The 20,866-nt window shown below is 40.0% G+C and overlaps 1 protein-coding gene across 9 annotated transcripts in view; it reads left to right on the top strand.

The window, feature by feature from the left end:
- crot (carnitine O-octanoyltransferase) overlaps positions 1–20,866 on the top strand; it is a 90,167-nt gene that overhangs the window by 29,393 nt on the left and 39,908 nt on the right. For all 9 annotated transcript variants that reach the window (XM_069914303.1, XM_069914300.1, XM_069914305.1 and 6 more), the window contains 7 exons: positions 5,646–5,770; positions 6,887–6,995; positions 10,144–10,237; positions 13,429–13,554; positions 16,409–16,510; positions 19,517–19,600; positions 19,889–19,996. In XM_069914303.1, coding sequence (XP_069770404.1) covers positions 5,646–5,770; positions 6,887–6,995; positions 10,144–10,237; positions 13,429–13,554; positions 16,409–16,510; positions 19,517–19,600; positions 19,889–19,996 — 748 coding nt within the window. The remainder of the gene's footprint in view (positions 1–5,645; positions 5,771–6,886; positions 6,996–10,143; positions 10,238–13,428; positions 13,555–16,408; positions 16,511–19,516; positions 19,601–19,888; positions 19,997–20,866) is intronic.

The following is a 20,866-nucleotide window of genomic DNA, read 5'->3' as shown; positions in this document are numbered from 1 at the left end:
TCAGATTTGCCTGTCATATTCAGCTACTTATTGTGTTTACTTTTTAGTTTGATCAGATTTAGTTTGCCTAGTTTATTTAATTTTGGTTACTGTTGCCCAATATTAGAAGTCATTAGTTATTACAGAATTGTCAATAGATTTTTTTTACATTTAAATCTACAAAAGCACAATTACAAAATGACTTAATTTCATGTAATTTCACATAATAGTATGTCCTGAGGTGAAATATGATCTGCCTGTATTACATTTTATAATGTCAAATTGATGTATTTGGAAATTATAGTGTTTTTCAGGAGGTCCCCAAGCTACCTTAGAGTTTTGTTCTTGAGATTTGTCTGAAAACTGAATTTTTTTGCAAGACAGAAATGATTTTTTTCCCTAAATCATAATATGAAATCTTTAGCCTCAACAGCCTATGGGGACTGATGTGCAAAGAGTAGACTGGGGCAGGTCACCATGTGTGACAGGAGATGTTAACCAGCAAATGCACTGTGACTAATGTTTGTCTAAATGCAGCCTGGCTGGAGTGACCTGATCTGTTAATGATTGAGAACATTTTAATAAAAAAAAAGGTGGGTGCTATCAAGAGGTGGCTTGGGGTTTGTAACATTTGATCTCAGCTGAAGATGTATTTATATTTGAGTGGTATATAGAACCATAGAACATTATGACTCAGAAACAGGCCCCTTCGGCCCTTCTAGTCTCTGCTGAACCATTTTTTATGTCTAGTCCCACTGACCTACACCAAATCTATAGCCCTTTATACCTCTCCCATCCATATTCCCGTCTAAATTCTTCTCAGATATTAAAATTTAGCCTATATTCACCACTTCAGTTGGCAGCCTGTTCCACACTCCCGCCCACTCTGAAAAAGTTCCCCCTCATGTTCCCCTAAACTTTTCCCCTTTCACTCTTAGCCCATGTCCTCCAGTTTGTATCTCACCTACCTTCAGTGGCAAAAGCCTGTCTACATTTACTCTGTCTATCCCCCTCATAATTTTAAATACCTCTATCAAATCTCCTCTCATTCTTCTATCCTGCAGGGAATAAAGTCCTAACTGTTTAACCTTTCCCTGTAACTTAGTTCCTAAAGTCTGGGCAACAGCCTAGTAAATCTCTGCACTCTTTCAATCTTATTAATATCTTTCCTGCAGTTAGGTGACCAAAACTGCACCCAATACTCCATATTTGGCCTCATCAATGTCTTGTACAACTTTACCATAACTTCCCAACTCCTGTACTCAATACTTTGATTTATGAGGCCAATATGCCAAAAGCTCTCATTACAACCCTTTCCACCTGTGACACCATTTTTAGGGAATTATGTATCTCTATTTCCAGATCTCTCTGTTATACCGCATTCCTCAGTGCTCTACCATCTACCGTTTATGTACTTACACTTCACACTTGTCTGCATTAAATTCCATCTTCCATTTTCAGTCCATTTTTCCAGCTGGTCCAGATCCCTCTGCAAGCTTTGAAAACCTTATTCGCTGTCCACTATGCACCAATCTTAGTGCCGTCTGCAAACTTGCTGATCCAATTTACCACATTATCTTCCAGATCATTGATATAGATGAAAAACAACAATGATCCCAGCATGGATCCGTGAGGAACACCACTAATCACAGGCCTCCAGTCTGAGAATCAATTATTCACCATTACTCTCTGGGTTGTCCCATCCAGCCATTGTAGAATCCAGTTCTCTGCTTCACCATAAATACCTAGTGCCTGAACATTTCTGACTAACCTTCCCATGTGGGACATTGTCAAAGGCCTTACTAAACCCCATGCAGACAACATCCTCAGCCTTTCCTTCAACAACATTCCTGGTAACCTCCTTGAAAAACTATAAAATTGGTTAAACATGACCTACCACGCACAAAGCCATGTTGACTATCCCTAATCAGTCTATGGCTATCTAAATAATTGTATATTCGATCTCTTAGAACACCTTCCAATAATTTACCTACTACTGATGTCAGGCTCACTGACCAATAATTTCCAGGGTTACTTTGGACCCTTTTTTAAACCACCGGAAAATTTGAGCTACCCTCTAATCTTTCGGCACCACACCTGCAGGGCTAAGGAAATTTAAAATATTTCTGCCAGAGCCTCTGCAATTCCTACACTTGCCTTCCTCAAGGACAGAGGGAATATTTTGTCAGGCCCTGGGAATTTATCCACCTTTATTTGCTTTAAGACAGCAAGCACTTCCTTCTCTTTAATCTTTATAAGTTTGATGACATCACTGCTCGTTTTCTTTACTTCACACGACTCTGCCCTTTTCCGAGTGAATACTGATGGAAAAAAATATTTAAAATCTCCCCCATCTCTTTTGGCTCCATACAAAGCTGACCACCCTGATCTTCAAGGGGATCAATTTTGTCCTTTATCCGGAACCCTTGGGGGCCAGTGTGTTCTGAATTTTGGATTTTTCAGTATTTCAGAAAGCCAACCCAAATTGTGCTGACTATCCACCCCCACTCCCTTCCAGTCGCCCGGCAGTCTCCCCCGACTGCCAGTCCCTTGACCATCTTCCCCGACCATGGTCCCTCAGCCATCTTCCCCGGCCAAGGCTGCTGGTCCCTCGGCCTCCCAGCCGCCTGCCCCGATCGCCGGTCCCTCGGCCGCCTGGACGCCTCCTCCGACCACCGGTCCCTCGGCCGCCTGGACGCCTCCTCCGACCACCGGTCACTCGGCGCCTCCCCCGACTGCCCGTCCCTTGGCCGTCTCCCCCAACCGCTCGTCCCTTGGCCATCTCCCATGGCCTCCCAGCCGTCTGCCCCGACCGCTCGTCCCTTGGCTGCCTTCCCTGACTGCCCGTCCATCGGCCGCCTCCCCCAACCGCCCGTCCCTTGGCCGCCTCCCCCGACCACCCGTCCCTCGGCCGTCTCCGCCAACCGCCGGTCCCCACTTGCCGGATTTTGGAGCTTTCTGGATTTTAGGTGTTCGGATAAAGGATCGTGTACCTGTACTCTCCTTTTGCTCTTAATATACATGTGGAAACCCTTAGGATTTTCCTTCACATTGTCTGCCAAAGTAAGCTCATGTCTTCGTTTAGCCTTCCTGATTTCCTTCTTGAGATTTTTCTTGCATTTTTTATAATCCTCAAGTACCTAATTTGCTCCATGTTACCTGTACCTGCTATATAATTCTCTCTTCTTCCTAACCAGATCCCCAATATCCCTCAAAAAATCAAGCTTCCCTAACCCTGCTAACCTTGTCTTTAATTCTGTCGGGAACATTCAAACCTTGTACTTTCAAAATTTCACCTTTTGAAGGTCCTCCACTTCCTTTGCACATCCTTGCTTGAATGCAACTTATCCCAATCCTCACATTCTAGATCCTTTCTCATTTTCTGAAATTGGCCTTACTCCAATTTAGAATCTCAACCTGAAGCCCAGACCTATTTTTCTCCATAATTAACTTTGAACTTATGGCATATAATCACTGGACCCAACATGTTCCCCATCACACACTTTTTTCACCTGTCCTATGTTGTTCCCTAATAGGAGATCCAGTATTGTATTTACTCTAGTGGTACCTCTATATATTCATTTAGAAAATTTTTCTGAACATCTTTGACAAACTCCAAGCCATCCAGCTGTTTTACAGTATGAGTGTCCCAGTCAATATGTGGAGAATTAAAATCTCCTACCTACACAAACTCATGTTTCCCGCAGCTGTCTGCTATTTCTCTACAGATTTGCTCCTTCAATTCTCTTTGACTATTGGGCAGACTGTAATACACCCCCATGAGTGTGGTCATCCCTTTCCTGTTTTTCTCCACCCATATAGCCTCAGTAGATGAGACCTCTGGTCTGTTCTGTCTGGGTGCAGCTGTGATATTTTCCCTGACGTCATTGCCACTCCTCCCCCTGTTCTATATTGTCCAAAGCAATGGAAGTCTGGAACATTGAGCTGCCAGTCCTGTCCCTCTTGCAATTGAGTTTCACTAATGGCCACAGTCATAATTCCATGCTCTAAGCTCATCTGCCTTCTCTACAATACACATTGCATGGAGAACATTTCCACCACGTAAAACCCATTAGCTTCTAATAGTGCATGCAATTTTCACATCATCTTTTCCCTCCTCCATTTTTCTATCTGCTCTCACACTCTGGTTCCCATCCTCCTGCAAATCTAGTTTAAACTCACCAGAGCAGTAAGGATATTCATCCCCTTCCAGTTCAGATGCAAACCATCCCTTTGGAACAGGTCCCACCTTCCCTGGAAGAGAGCCCAATGATTCAGAAACCTGAAGCCCTCCTGTTCCATGCCTTTAGCCACATGTTAAGCTGCATTTCCCTGCTGTTTCTCAGCTCACTCGCATGTGGCACAGGTAGCACATCTAACTCCATGAACTCTCCTTTACTACCCATGTCACGGACCATGACTTCTGGCTGTTTATCCTCCCTCCTGAGAATGCTGTAAACTCGATCAGAGATATCTCAGACCCTAGCACCAGAGAGGCAACATACCATTCGGGTTACTCGACATCTTCTGCAGAACCTCATTAGTCTCCCTAACTATGAAATCCCCTATCACTACAGCTTGCCTCTTCTCCGCCATTCCTACTTAGCCACAAGACCAGACTTCATGCAAGAGACCTGATCGCTGTGGTTTGTCACTGGTAGGCTGTTTCTCCACCCCCACACCCCCATCAGTATCAAAAATGGTATACTTATTATTGAGGGGAACGACTGCATGCCTGTTTCCTTTCCCTCTCCTGACTGTCACCCATCTACCCTCTTCCTGCCTCCTAGGTGTGTAGAGGTTCCTGTAACTTGTGTCTATCACTCCCTCCTGAATGATCTGGAGTTCCTTCAACTCCAGCTCCAATTCCTTAACATAGCTTGACAGGAGCTGCAGCTGGATGTACTTCTCATCAGGGATACTCCTAGCTTCTCTGACAACCCACATGCTGCAAGAGGAGCATTCCCCTGCCTTGGCTGCTATTCCCACTGTTTATGATGAGATGAAAACAATATATGATATCTAAAACTTGCCCTTAACTGTGCGCCTAGCTGCTGAATCCTTTTTGTTCCTCAAATAGGGTGGCCCTTTCTTACTTTAACTCCTACTATCCCTCTCCTCTTGCCTGTTCTCACCAAAGCCTGTTGAGCCTAAGCCCCACCACTCTGACCTAGCCCACTCTGATGATGACCACTCCCCTACACAGTCCCTCACTTTTATAGTGATACTCAGCTTCTTCCTCCAATATCTGAGAGCATCATCGGTAATATCTCTTTATCCCCTATGGATCTGACCTGAAACGACAGTAGTACAGTATATCTCTAACCCTATGGATTTTGAGTCCAGTTGAGTTCCACTGGCATTTCTCTGTGTGTGTGTGTGTGTGTGTGTGTGTGTGTGTGTGTGTGTGTGTGTGTGTGTGTGTGTGTGTGTGTGTGTTTTATATGAGAGCAGAGGCCTGGGAGAATTTGCGTAAAAGTTGCATTTTTGTAAGTCAAGTGTTCTGTAAGCTGTGGACCTTTATATTTGGCTTTCATGAAATCATTTGGATTAGGGATTTATTTTCAACTGGGTATTGTTGCTGAAGATTTATAAAGCAGTTATTTTCACTTTAGTTGTTTTATATATATTATAGATGAGAAGAACAAGCTTTTTTTCCTCCTTAGGGAGTGCTTGGCTGTACAGAAAGCTAGAGGTGTGCCTCTAGATATGGAACAATTTTGTATGCTGTTCAGCACCTGTAAAATACCAGGAGTTACCCAAGATTCCCTTGTCAGCTACTTTAAAACAGGTAATTATTTGACAAAAGTCAAAAATAGATCATATTTTATTTCCTTGCTAGAAGTATTAAGTCAAATCTTCTTGCATCTGGCCTTCTACCAAAGATTCCTGGTTCCTGCACAAGACTACTCTGGCTTCAGAGAACCAAATACACTTTTTACATCCTGGACTGAGACAGTGCAATACAAGATCTCAGTGATATCCAGCCAGACAACCAGTGGTGTTGCCCCTAGAACACCATGAGGAAGTAATGGATCATGAAGAAAAGGGAGAGGGAGAAGGATGCTGGTTCAGTGATTAAAAAGTAGGCTAACTGATAAAATAAACATTAATGCACAATAGAGTGAAACAATGAAATTAAAAATTAATAACTTGGACCTTCCATATTAAAAGACACACTCATTAGAGAAGCAAGTGGTGTCAGGGTTTTAAGGATCTAGCACTTCTAAGTGGCATTGCATTGAAACATGACAAACTGAGAACAATGATTTGGCTATTGTTAGATGATACACTCAATGTAAGTTTGGTAATTTCTCAGGTGCTTTTTTAAAAATGCACATTTCATTAATTCCATCATTATTCCATTATAACATAAGTAACAGTAAGAAAGTAAATGAAGGGTTACAGATTATGTATGAATTTTGGAAGTGCTGCCTTATAAATTCAGTCCATGGACACTACAGAACAATGTATAAACAGAGTATTGAAAACAGAGAGAAGAGAAATAAACAGGTGAAATTACGGCAGCTGGACCAGAGTACAACTCTGAAACTTTAGTTCTGGCTATAGAAACATGGTGTAATAAAATTTCCTGTAAATTCTAAGAAAATAGTTTCACAGTGTATTAAAACTTTTTTGTTTTGCTTAGCAGTACTAGGATATTGGATGGTGTACTAGGAACAGTAAAGAAAAAAATTAAAGGGTTTTTCAAAGTATTATGAGTAAATATTTGAAAAATACATACTTACAAAAAATATTCCCCATACACCCTATTGTTATTTGTTGGTATTAAGCTTTTAAATATGGATTATGCACTTATGAAATCAACTGTGGTTATTTTGTTGGTTCCTTTTCATGTTGATGAATAAATTACATAACTAAACTGTTCCTTTTAATCTCCCTGTAGAAGCTGAAGGTCCATGCCCCTCTCATTTAGTGGTCCTTTGTCGTGGGCGAGCATTTGTTTTTGACACCTTGTATGACAATCAAATCCTAACACCACCAGAGATTTTCAGGTTATTATTTGTTGTTTCTTTAAAATAAAATGTAAGAGTGTCCTTACAACTTCTATAATGTGAACATTAAATTGTACTTCCAGAGACTTTAAAATTGGGTAATGGAAGCTTCATTGTGAGGGATTGTTGTTAAGGTATAACTGATAAGCAATAATGCTCAAACTTCTGCTTCTATTTTTCAAAATAACTGTTGATGTTTTATGCAAGGTTGGAGCGATAAAGGATGAGAGGTGACTTAATGGAGGTATGTAATTTAGGGTGACATGGTTAATATAGCGATTAGTGCCAGCTATCAGGACCAGGATTCAAATCCATCACTGTCTGTAAGGAGTTTGTATGTTTTCCCCGTGTCTGCGTGGGTAGGTAATTTTCGTGGGCCGAAAGGGCCTGTTACAATGCCGTATGTCTAAATTCTAAATTTAAAAGAAATGTGACGGGCTTAGATGTGGGGGAAAGCCAACACTTTTTTTCCTGGGCTGACAGTTAGCAAATATCAGAGGACATCTGTTTAAGTTGAGTGGAGGAAATTTTAGGGGAGACGTCAGGGGTAATTGTTTTATACAGGGAGAGTGGTGTATGGCTGGAATGCATTGCTAGGAATGGTGGTGGAGGCTGGTACAATAGGGACATTCAAAAGAATATAAGAAAAATAGAGGGTAAATAGGTGTGAGGTAGGAAATGATTAAATTATTGTGTAGTAGGCTTACATAGGTTGACACAACATTGTGAGCTAGAAGGCCTGTACTGAAGTGTTATGGTCAAAAATAATTATTTTATAATCCCTGGTTTTTCGAGGCACGGCATCAGATATCTCTGGAATCGAGTAGATTTGATCTTGGGATGTTTTGAGTACCAGTTCAAAAGTTTCAAGCATATTTCAGGGTAATAGACAATGCAGCAGTTGTGATATGTATTACACTGTTTAAGTGCCATCTTTTGGATGAGGTGTTAAACTGGAGTTCTAACTGCCTTTTCAGTTGAAGTTAAATATAAAATTGTAATCTTTTTGTCCAGATTACCTTTTTTCAATATTTTTGGTTTTTTTTATAATAAATACAATACAATGAAGAAAAGGGAATGAAACTGAAAATACAATATCACATTTGTGTATATATCAAGATAAAACTTCAAACAGTATAAACTTGGTCCCCCCCTCCACTACACAGGATGAAAACAGATTGTCCAGATGAAGTAATGAACAATGTGCTACGAACTTTGCAATTTACGGTAAAATCCCCATTATCCGGCACCTAAGGGGATCGCGGATGCCTGAAATACAAATTTTTGGGTTGACTGAGATTCACTCTTAAGAAGCCTAACTACTGGTAATACATTTGCGTTAAGAATACACCATTTAAAAGACAAAATACAGTGCAAAATCTAAAGTAATATGAAAAAAAATCATTATTGTAGTCTTTAATTACGTAAAGTTCACTATAATCAAGTAATCCCGCAACTTAAAAATTTTAAATTTAAATTCATACCCCGGTTGCTGGTGTTGTACCAATGTTGGACTAACTGCTGTGCTAACCTTGCCACCATCATAATTAACTCCTCCCTTCCCCAAGTTTATAGATAAAGCCTTATTATATACCTAATAGTAATAAAGATATAGATTATTACTAGGCAGGAATAGGGAGATAATTTTGGAGAGTCGCCCCAGTGGTGAGTGGCATTGACCAGGTCTTCATCCTGGTGTCAGGGTCAGACCCTCTACATAACCTGACTCACCTCCATGTAAATATCCCAGTCAGGCCCTCGGGACAACATCCTTTAATTTCAAACCCCATTCAGTGTGCTGTATCAGCATTGTGCTAGCTGCTACGCTAACCATAATAAACCCCTCATCCCTAAATTTACAGAAAAGCCTTATTAATATACTTAATAAGGCTAATAATGATAAAGACTCTTACTAGGTAGGATAGAGAGACACTTTGGGAGAATCGACCCAGTGGTGAGTGGCATCGGCTGGCTCTTTATCCTGGGTGCAGCCATTTTATTCAAACACAACTTTATTGAAATTTTATTCAAACAGCTGGTGCAGGTGGGGTACGACCAGGTTATTTAAAACTTTATTTATTCTTATGCCTTTAAAAATTATATTTTACTTCCTTGCTGTTTTTTTTTGTTGCCTATTTGAGTTTTTCGGTTGACTGAATGCCAGATAATGGGAATTTTACTGAATTGATTTAGATTTAGCTTCAGACTGCAACCAGAATCACTTTATTTGTTTAAAATTGGTTATTTGAAAAAACAAAAAATTTATTGGCCCATTGCATGTTGGTGATGCATGCTTGGATCAGAACAATTGTACTACTTAATAGTAATAAAGATATAGATTCTTACTAGGCAGGGATAGACCTAAAATTTGCAAATAACAGTTGACTGTGAGCATAGTTTGGACTACCTATCTGTTCCATTGCTAAGACCAATTATATTTGTTTCAAATATTGGTCTGCAATCCTGCAACTAAAGTCCTCGTTCATTCCTTTGTATCTTTCGTGCTTATCTTTTCTAACTGCCATGTTAACTTGAGATTATTTATAATTGTGTTATTTATGCCATACTTACATCAAATCCCATTCATGCAGCATTTTTATAGTTGCTACCCTACACTACCTTCCATTTAAAAGTTCTCATCCTTTCAACTCCAGCTCTATATCTTCCAGCACCATACCCTGTCATCTTCTGGCTTCCTAAGCAACCCAAATGTTTTCAACTGCTGACACTCTAACCACTGAATGAATTCTTGTCTCTTGACTTCTTTAAGGCCATCTTTCATATCTAACTCTTTGTCCATGGCTTTAGTCATCTGCCCTACAATCAATTTTGAGATGCATAGTTCTTTTATTTTATTCAAACCCGGGTTGCTGCCTCTGTAGTAGTGTTGAGCTAACCACTACCCACTGTGCATTTCCCTGTTGTTGTCCAGGTAAAAAGCAGTGCTTGGCAAATAACTAATTTTTGCTCAAGCTTTAATGACACAATATTTGATCTGTTTTCGACAATACTTGACAATTTTTGCTTATTATTGGGAAATTATGTCATTAAAATATTTAATTGAGCTGAGCACCGGAAGTTCTATGTAGTAAGTGAGTTGTTCAATATAACTACTGTAGAAGCACCTCTTTATTGTCTGTTCATGTAGGCAACTTGCTTATATCAGGGAACGATGCAACAATGAAACAGATGGGCCAGGAGTATCAGCATTAACAGCTGAGGACAGAACACGATGGGCAAAGGTATGTGGTGCAAATGTCTCTTATTGTTAAAAATAACTAATAGAGATAATAGATTGGGCAATTCAATCATTAATTTACAATCCAGTGTAAGTTTTTAACTTTAAGTAAGAATTACGGAACAGGAACGTACAGAAACCTGAAGTCCAGCACCTCTAGGTTCAAGAACAGTTTTTATCCAATGGCGAAAGGGCTCTTGAACCTCCCTGTGCTACTCTTCCCTGACCATAAATTACTCCAAGCCTCTATTGAAACATTTTTTTAAACACATGAACTACAACTGAATATTTATTTATTTATATTTTTAAGAACATAGAACCCTGCAGAATAGTACAGGCCCTTCAGCCCACAATGTTGTGCCAACCAGTGTAAACCTACTCCTCAACAATCTAATTCTTGTGTACTTCACACCCATAATTCTCTATTTTCCTTACATCCATGTGCTTATCCAAGAGTCTTTTGAAAGTCCCGATTGTACCAGCCTCCAGCAACATCCCCAGCGACGCGTTCACTACAACTCTCTGTGTATAAAACCTCACCTGTGACCACTTGCCTTAAACTGATGTCCTCTGCTATGGCTATCGGCGCCCTGGGAAAAATATGTATTTTAAAAAATATTTTAAATGTATACATATAGCATGGTAACAGGCCCTTCCGGTCCAAAAGCCCAGGCTACCCAATTGCACTGCAGTTATAATGTAATATAATATAATAGCCTACAGCCCCCATACTTTTTTGGATGGGGAGGAGGAAACAGGAGCACTTGGAGGAAACCCATTCAGACACTGAGAGAACGTATAAATCCTTACACATAGCATTGGATTTGAATCAGGGTCGCTAGCGCTGTAATGGTGTTGCGATAACCACTACACTAACAGTTCCGCTGGCTGTTCACCCTATGTTTAACTGTACATTTCTCTATATCCAGCATATTGTAACTCTATACCCTGAACTTTTGTTTCATTATTGCACTATTTGTTTTGTTTAATTATTGGATGACTCACCTGGATAGTATGCAAAACAAAGCTTTTTACTGTATCTTGGTACATTTGACAATGAACAATTCAAGACCATTCAATAGATTTCTTGGTAGGTTTTGAGCATTAAAAAAAAGAATCATTTTGCCTTATTGTTTGCTCGCTGGTTGGCTGTTGACTTTTGGTCCAGTGCTACTGTACCCATTCCTATAAATATACATTGTTCTTCACTAACATTAGTGATTTTCACTTTGTTTTTCAATCGAGAAATATAAAATTTTATCACAAGGATGAATCAACTTTTAAGGAAAATATTGAAGTTAGCTTCCCTAATCATTTGTGTGCTTCACCTTTTAGTGTTTGTGGTAAAAGTTCTAAAACTTTGCAGTTATTCTGGAACTAGCACGATCGGAAAAGAAAACGCAATTAGAATTAACCATTTAAAACATTAAAAATATCCAAATAAATGGCATGCAAATTTAGGCATGCTTTTATTTCCTTTTTGTTTCAATGTATCTAAGTCAGTTTTAAGATGATAAATAGAAATTGTTTTCAGTTGTTTATTCCAATTATAGACCCAGGATTTGGCAGCAATTTGAGCAACCAGTAGGCCTCAAGCAACCAGCAAAAAAAATTGTGGAATATAAATAGGTAAAAAATACAAAACTTTAAAATTGGCTCAACTCACTGTTAGTTCACCAATCGTGCAACATGGAGTCTCAAGCAACCAGAAAATTCACTTATCAGGCATCTACCAATCCCTGTAGGTACTGCTTACCAGGTGTTTTACTGTATTTAACAACACCAAAGATATTTATAGCTTTCAACCTGTGTCATTGATGCACATCACATTTATCTGTCCTTATCATGTCTTTTGGAGGACAGAATTTATCTTAATAGCCATAATAGCCTAGGACAATAACAATAAACAGCTGCATTGGACACTTTTATATATGTTTTAACTGCAAATGACATTTTTCATTAATTTTGGATAATATAGTCGAACAGCATAGATCACCCCTTCAGCCCAACCGGTCCAAACTAACTGTGGGCATTTTGGACTGATTCTATTTGACTCCATTTGGTCCTTTCCCCTCTAATTCAGAATCAGAATTTATAGTCATGAACATGCATAAAATTTGTTGTTTCGTATCACAGCACAAACATTTATATAAACCACCTTATAAAATAAATAAAAATACTGCAAGTAGAAGTAAAACTCAAAGTAAGATAGTGTCTGTGGTTCACTATTCATTCAGTAATCTGATGGCAGCGGGAAAGAAGCTGTCTTTGTGCACATCCAGACTCCTGTAACTTTTTTCCGATTGTACCAGATTGAAGAGGGCATGGGCTGGGTGGTGGCGGTCCTTGAAGATAGAGGCTGCTTTCTTAAGACACCGCTTCTTGTAGATAACCTCGATGAAGACTGGTGCCCATTATGTCGCAGGCCAAATTAACAACCCTTTGTAGTTTTTTTCTTGTCCTGAACATTGGTGTCTCAGGTCCAGACAGTGATATAGCCAGCCAGATTCATAAACATGTCCAAATGTTTTATGAATTTTCATTTTGAATCCACTTTCAGTTTCCTCTGGCAACTCATTCCAGATGCAGACCACCCTCTGAGTGGAAAATATTGCTTTTAGAATCAGAATACTGTGGGATGACATTGTCTCAAGTACAATAAATATCTACGACAAAGCCAAAATAGATGGAAAAAGCATTAATACCAAATGAATAATTTTTATGCTTATACTGTAAGTGATGCCTGTGTGACAGTTTACTTGATAACGTCAGTACCTCTTGTTGGTACCCTTGTAGCCAGACATGTTGCATAACCCTGTTACATAATTTCTTCATGGCTTTCTAAAGGTCACTTGAACAATTTAACGAGAAGTTGAAATATATGAATAAACTCCCAGGACTGCATTAGAAGTTGGACCACATAACAGGAATGTGAAAATTTCATGAACCGTTTTTTGGGTGATGAGTCACCTTAAATCCTATGCAACTGTCTTCATTAAACTCTTCATTAAACAGAATCTGTCATTAAAGTGATTGGTTTGCAGTGAATGGACCTGACTGTTCATAATATCATGCAGTTGAACCTGATGCATTGCAGAGCTCAATGTTTACTGTCACGAAGGATTTTGGAGATAGTTTTTTGCAAAAATAAACATTTCTGTATCTGATGAATTTCTTTCTAACATTTTGTTGCAGACAAGGGAACATTTAATAAGCCTGGATCCCAAAAATGTGACTATTCTGGAACAAATTCAGAGCTCCTTGTTTATAGTTTCATTGGATGATGCCAGTCCCCATGCAACACCTGACAATTACTCTGAAGTGAGAAGATTATCATAAATTATTGATTTAAAAATTATGTTTGTTTTGAGATGTTGTGGAATGAAACCAAACAAAACAATAACTGCAAATTTTAGAAATGTCAGGCACCATCAATGGAAAGAGAAACCAAGTTAACATTTGATATCTTCTCAGAACTTGGATAGAGAAAACATTCATTTTAAATAGCAGAGAAGGTAGGGATAGATAAAATAAATGAGTTAAAATCATATTACATTTTATTGCTTGTGTAATGTACTGCTAATAGCAAGGCTGTTGGACATGTCCAGTAGGTTATGGTGCACTAACGAAGAGAGCAAAAGAAAACAGCCAATGTCTCAGATAATACAAGAGTTAATAAAGAGGTAGTGTTGGCTATATTGAAAAAGATCAAGGTGGATAAATCTCCAGGTTCTGACAAAATATTCCCTAGGACCCAAATAGTGGGGGCGTTGACAGAAATATTTAAAATGTCACTTGCCACGGGGGAGGTGCCAGAAGACTGGAAGGTGGCTCATGTTGTTCTGCTGTTCAAAAAAGGATCCAAAAGTAAACTGGATAATTATAGGCCTGTAAGTCTGACATCAGTGGTGGGTAAATTAATGGAAAGGATTCTTAGAGATGGTATATACAACTATTTGGAAAGATAGTGATTGATTCGGAGTAGTCAGCATGGTTTTGTATGTGGTAGATCATGTCTAATAAATCTTAAAGAGTTTTTCAAGGAGGTTACTAAAAAAGTTGATGAAGGGAAGGCAGTGGATGTTGTCTATTTGGAATTTAGTAAGGCTTTTGATAAGGTTCCCCATAAGAGGTTAGTAAGGAAGATGGAAGCATTAGATATTAATGATGAAGTAGTGAAATGGATTCAACATTGGCTGGATGGGAGATGCCAGAGAGTAGAGGTGGAAAATTGTTTGTAAAAATTGAGGCCGGTGTGTAGTGGAGTGCCTCAGGGATCGGTACTAGGTCCACTGCTGTTTGTCATATATATTAATGATCCAGATGATAGGGTGGCAAATTGGATTAGTAAATTTGCAGATGATACAATGGTTGGCGGTGATGTGGACAGTGAGGAAGATTATCAAAGCTTACAGGGTGATATAGGACAGTTAGAAGAGTGGGCTGAAAGATGGCAGATGGAGTTTAATACTGATAAATGTGAGGTGCTACATTTTGGTAGGACTAATCAAAAGAGGACATACGTGTTAAATGGTAGACATTTGAGGAGTGCGGTGGAATAAAGGGATTTAGCAGTCATGGTACATAATTTTCTGAAAGTTGAATCACATGTGGACAGAGTGGTAAAGAAGGCATTTAGTATGTTGGCTTTCATAAATCAGAGTATAGAACACAGGAATTGGGATGTTATGTTGAAATTGTATAAGGCATTGGTGAGGCCAAAATTTGGAATATTGTGCGCAGTTTTGGTCACCAAATCACAGGAAGGATATAAACAGTATAGAGAGAGTGCAGAGGAGGTTTATGAGAATGTTGCCAGGGTTTAAGGGTTTGAGTTACAGGGAAAGGTTGAACAGACTGGGACTTTATTCCCTGGAGCATAGAAGGTTGAGGGGTGATTTGATAGAGGTATTCAAAATTATAAGGGGGACAGATAGAGTCAATTTGGATAGGCTTTTTCCACTGAAAGTGGGGGGGGGGGGGGGAGATTCAAACAAGAGGGCATGGATTGAGAGTAAAAAGGTAAAAAATTAAGGGAAACATGAGGAATTTCTTTACGCAGAGGGTGGTCGGGGTATGTAATGAACTTCCAGCAGTGGTGGTAGAAGCATGATCAGTTAATTGTCAAGGATAGGTTGGATAGGTATATGGATGGGAGAGGTGTGAAGGGTAATGGGGCAAATGTGGGTCAGTGGGACTAGGTGGGAGAAGATGTTCGGAATGGACTAGTAGGACCAAACTGGCCTGTTTATGTATTGTAAATGGTTATATGGATGACTTGCAGAAATGTCCCTATTCTGATGCAAACAGAAAGAGTTCAGATGCTGCAACGTGTCCAGATGTTGTTTCTCCAGCTCGTCCTGGGTTACATTGTAACCGTGTTGGGGACAATAAGCAAATAGATCAAAGTCCTCAACAGGATACTCAATCAGAAGCTCTTTTTCCACTGGCATTCCAGTTAATTGGCTGTGCAGTGTCCAGGGATAGGAAGCCGTTTGTGCTGTTTCCACTGGGCCACCATTAACTGGGACAGTGACTGCTTTTCCACTGAACACACTCACTCCTGGGATCGGATTGCTATACCTTCAACCGGAAACAGGTGACTTTCTGCTGTCCTTTTTCTACTGGTTTAATTGGCACGCCGGTATCAGCTGATGCCAGAGATATGAGTAGGGGTAGAAGCTGTCAATCCGGCGTGAAATAACGTAATATGACGCCAGTGTGATAACTGTTTTCTTTTTCCACTGGACCCTTTCCCAGTTAATTCCCCGTTAATTCCTGCAGCAATGTGTCAGTGGAAAAGGAGCTAGAGACTCATTTGAGGACTCTTACTTTTGCACTTCATTGATTTTTTTTTCTATATATTGCACAATCAGTTTGTTTATGTTTCTTTATTTGTTTACATGTGTACGTTGAGTTTTTTTGCATTACCAATAAGTAGTGATTCTGCCTTGCCCACAGGAAAAAGAATCTCCGGGCTGTATGTGACATCATGTATGTACTCTAACAATAAATCAGAAATCTGAGTGGGAACGTTTAAGTAGACAACTTATCCTGATCTATCTGTTTGTGGCTTCTTGCTCACTCTTTCTTTCTAACTTGGGTGATATTTGGATATTACACGCAATCATAAGCGAGCAATTCTTCTTACATTTTGATTCTTTATTCCTTACAGATATGTTTATCAGCCCTAACTGGAGATCCAACTATACGATGGGGTGACAAGTCCTACAATTGCCTTAGTTATTCTAATGGAACATTTGGTTCAAACTGTGATGTAAGTCAGTTGAAGAAAAAAAGTACATATAGTGTAAACTGGACTGTCTGTACACAGAATAATCACTTAATTGATGAACTAAATGACCAATTATGCTGGTGAACTGGTAATTTTGAATAGGATTTGTAAAAAGATTTTTTTCACTATTTCAATGTTTACAGCAGTGGTTTTCAAACTGCCCACCCACCTGAACTCACATTCCACCTTAAGCAATCCCTATGCCATAAGTACTCTATGATTAGTAAGAGATTGCTTAAGGTGGTATGTGAGTAGGAAAAAAAGGTTTGAAAACCATTATTTTACCTTAATGCCTTGTTAATGTACACGATTTCATAACCCCAAAGGAAATGGGCCAATGCCAATCTCAAGTAAAATATTTTAGTAACAATTGGGTCTAGATCGGTGGTTCTCAACCTTCCCACTCACATACCACCTTAAGCAATCCTTTACTAATCACAGATTATTTATGGCATAGGGATTATTTAAAATGGAATGTGAGTTTAAGGGGGGCAGTTTGAAAACCACTGGTTCAGATGATAGTCTGGCTTTTATTAGGTGTCTTATCTGACTTTTGCTCTCTCTCATAATGCGGCACTTTCTTCTTAAAAGGTTGATTGGTCATCTGCGTGCATTTTTACTGGATAGTTTAAGTTTTATTACTCTCACATAAGACTGAACCTGTTCACAAGTCATTGTTTCCTTATGTTTCAGGATTCTTTACATATCAGATAGCCTCAATATATTGCAGATTTATAGGAAATAAGAATTTTATGCTATCTAATATTATTAAGATGGACACTTTTCCAAGGGTAGATGATTCAAGAACTGGAGAGCATAGGTTAAAGGTGAGAGGAGAGAGATTCAAGAGAGACCTGGACAGTCTTTTCAGTCAGAGGATAGTCTGTATATGGAATAAGTTGCGAGCAGAAACTATAGAAGACAGTTTAATTACAACATTCAAAAATATTCTTACAGCACGGTTAGCTCAACGGTATTATACTGCCAATGACCCAGGTTCAAATCTAGCATTGTCTGTAAGGAGTTTGTAAGAAGTTTGTCCCAGCTATACTTGTTTGTTTGTGGGTTTTGTGGACCAATCCATACTGCAAGCCTACACAGGCTAGGACCCCCAACTCTTCCTCCAATATATTGATGATTACATCGGAGCTGCCTCATGAACCCACGATAAGCTTGTCAACTTCTACCACGATCTCAAATTCATGTGGTCCATCTCCCATTACACTCTCCCCTTCCTGGATCTCTCTGTTTCCATCTCAGGAGACAAGCTTTCCACTGTCATATATTACAAACCCACCAACTCCCACAATTACCTGGACTACACTTCCTCACACCCTGTGCTCTGCAAGGATTCTATTCCCTTTTCTCAATTTATCTGACTCCACTGCATCTGTTCCCAAGATGAGGTTTTCCAGTCCAGATCTTCCGAAATGTCTGCCTTCTTCCACAAACGTGGCTTCCCCTCCACCACCATCTATTCAGCCCTCACCCGGTTCTTTTCCATTACCCGCTCATCTGCCCAGGCCCTCTCTGCCTCCAGATGCAACAAACACATGATTCTCCTTGTCCTCAGCTACCCCCCACCAGCCTCTGCATCCAACACATTATTCTGCGGAATTTCCAGCACTTACAACTGGACCTCACTACCAGACACATCTTTCCCTCTTCTCCCCTCTCCGCCTTCTGTAGGGATTGCTCCCTCCATGACTCCCTTGTGCAATCTTCCACCCCGGTACCTTACCCTGTGGCCGCAGGAGGTTCCACACTTGTGCCCACACCTCCTCCTCACCACAGTCCAGGGTCCCAAATAGAGCTTTCAAGTGAAGCAACACTTCATTTTTGTATCTGCAGGTTTGTTTTACTGCATCCAATGCTCCCTTTGTGGCCTTCTCTACATTGAAGAGACTGGATGCAAACTGGGAGGTTGCTTCATTGAGCACCTTCGCTCTGTCCACACCAGTGATAGAGACTTTCTGGTGTCCAAACATTTCAGTTCTGCATACTCACATGTCTGTCCATGGCCTCATGTACTATTCCACCAAGATCACCCGAAAATTGGAGGAACAACACCTGATTTTCCTTCCGGACACTCTCCAGCCAGATGGCATTAACATTGATTTTTCTGGTTTGTGCTAATCTGCTCTCCTCTCCCCCCTTCCCTTCCTCCTGCCAGCTCTCCACCCCCCCTTTCCTCTCTACTCACCTCGCCATCCCCTTGCTTGCTGCTCTGTCCTCTTGCCCTTCTCTTTGCCTATTACCTCCTACCTTTGCGACCACGCCTCCCCCCTTACCCTTTTATTCAGATGCCTGCTCACATTTTTTCCATACCCTGATGAAGGGCTCACAGTTGAAATGTCAGTTTTGTATTTTTATCTTTGCTTTATAAAGGACATTGTTTGACCTACTGAGTTTCTCCAGCTTTGTGTTTTTACTTCAACCACTTTGTCCACAGACTTTCATGTTTATACATTCTCCTTGTGTCTCCCCCCCCACCTTTCACAAAACAACATACGGGGGTTGCAGGTTAGGGCGGCATGGACTCGTGGGCCAGAGGCCATGTTACCATGGTGTATGTCTAAAATTTCTAAAGCCTAGCGGTTAATACAACACTATTACAATGCCAGTGATCAGTGTTCAAATCCGGTGCTGTCTGTAAGGAGTTTGTACATTCTCCCCACATCTGCGTGCATTTCCTCCAGATGCTCCAGCTTCCTCCAAAAGGTACGGGTGTTGTAGGTTAATTGGGATATTAGGGCTAACGAGCTTGGGGCCAGAGGGCCTGTTACTGTGGTGTGTTTCTATAATTTTAAAACATTTAAAATTTAAAGATATATGGCTTAGGAAGAGTTTAGAAGGATATGGACCAAGTGCAAAAAATGGGACAACCCCAGTACTCTAATTTGTTTGGCATGGATGAATTGGGTCAGAAAGCCTGTTCTATGCTCTAAGACTGTGACTTTATGATTTGTTGACTTTGTTTTAATCCAGCATTCTCCATATGATGCAATGGTCATGGTTTCCATGTGTTATTATATTGATCAAACTCTGAAGATAATGGAAGGCAAATGGAAGGTATGTGAAGGGTGTTATGGGAACAAAGTTCTTCCTCTGTTTTTAGCATTAAATGTATACAAAGGTACTTCCTGACTTTACTCTACACAGATAACACCCGGGGTCAGGAATTAACCTTGGGTCACTGGCTCTGTAAGTTTGCAGGTCCATTAGCTGCCATTGGCACCCAATTTTTGTTAGTGGCTTAATATGTCAATTCCTAACCAGTTATTGTTTGTACCTCTGTTTGTAAACATATTGCCTTATAATTTAAAGATAACTTATGGTATTTTATGTTTTTTTTCTCAGGGATCAAATGGAGTACGTGACCTACCTTTGCCAGAGGAGTTGGTTTTTGTGTTGGATCAACGGATTCTGAAAGACATAAAGCAAGCAAAACAACAGTATTACAAGCAGGTGCAAATCATTTCAGATTCCCAGTCAACAAACAGCCAGTTTTGGGATACAAAGGAGCAATTTTATAAGTAATCTAACATAACTTGTATAACTCTCATGTATCATTAAGAGGGTTAGCCACCCCTATATAACAGGAGCCCCACAGGTATTCAGCAGATTCATCTTTGGATTCCTCTCCCTACCAATCTTCTACTTTCTTTATTGCTGTGTGTAATGCGTGATCAAATCAAGTTCAGTGGATTCACAGAGAAACAAGTCCAGACACAGGTTAACCAAGCAAAGGACGATCTTTATTGCACAAACAGGGAAATAGTAACAGGGAATACACAAAATAGCACTTGGTACTTCAAATAATGTAAGCGGTCACATTGGATACAGCAATCTCTGATACCAGTGGCTCCTTCTTCTCTCACATATGTGCAATAATATTCATTAACTAGCACACTCTTGCTATACAGGGACTTCAACATGTACCCTGGTACACAGTAAAGGAGTCAGTGGTCAGGTATGCACTAATGGGTGGGCAGAGTCCAATCTTGATTACCAGGTGATGTGACTTCTGACTAAGTTACAGATGAAGAGGTCACATGACCTCAAGAATCCACATACCCACTAGGTTTCAGAAGGAGAGACCACATGACACAGCACAATCCATACTACATTTCCACCCCTTGGAAGTCACACCACTCACTAATCAGTTAAAATAAGGTTAAAAAAAAATTACAAAAAGAAACAAAAAATATTACATGTACATATTCCTTTATCCGGAACCCTTGAGTGACAGTGTTCTGAATTACAGATTTTTACGGATTTCGGAAAGCCAGATTTAAGACCACCTGATTTGTGTTGATATATCCACCCCCCCCCCCA

This window comes from Narcine bancroftii, chromosome 1 (genome assembly GCF_036971445.1).
Source record: "Narcine bancroftii isolate sNarBan1 chromosome 1, sNarBan1.hap1, whole genome shotgun sequence".
Taxonomy (NCBI): Eukaryota; Metazoa; Chordata; class Chondrichthyes; order Torpediniformes; family Narcinidae; genus Narcine; species Narcine bancroftii.
This window is presented reverse-complemented; position numbering and strand designations above follow the sequence as displayed.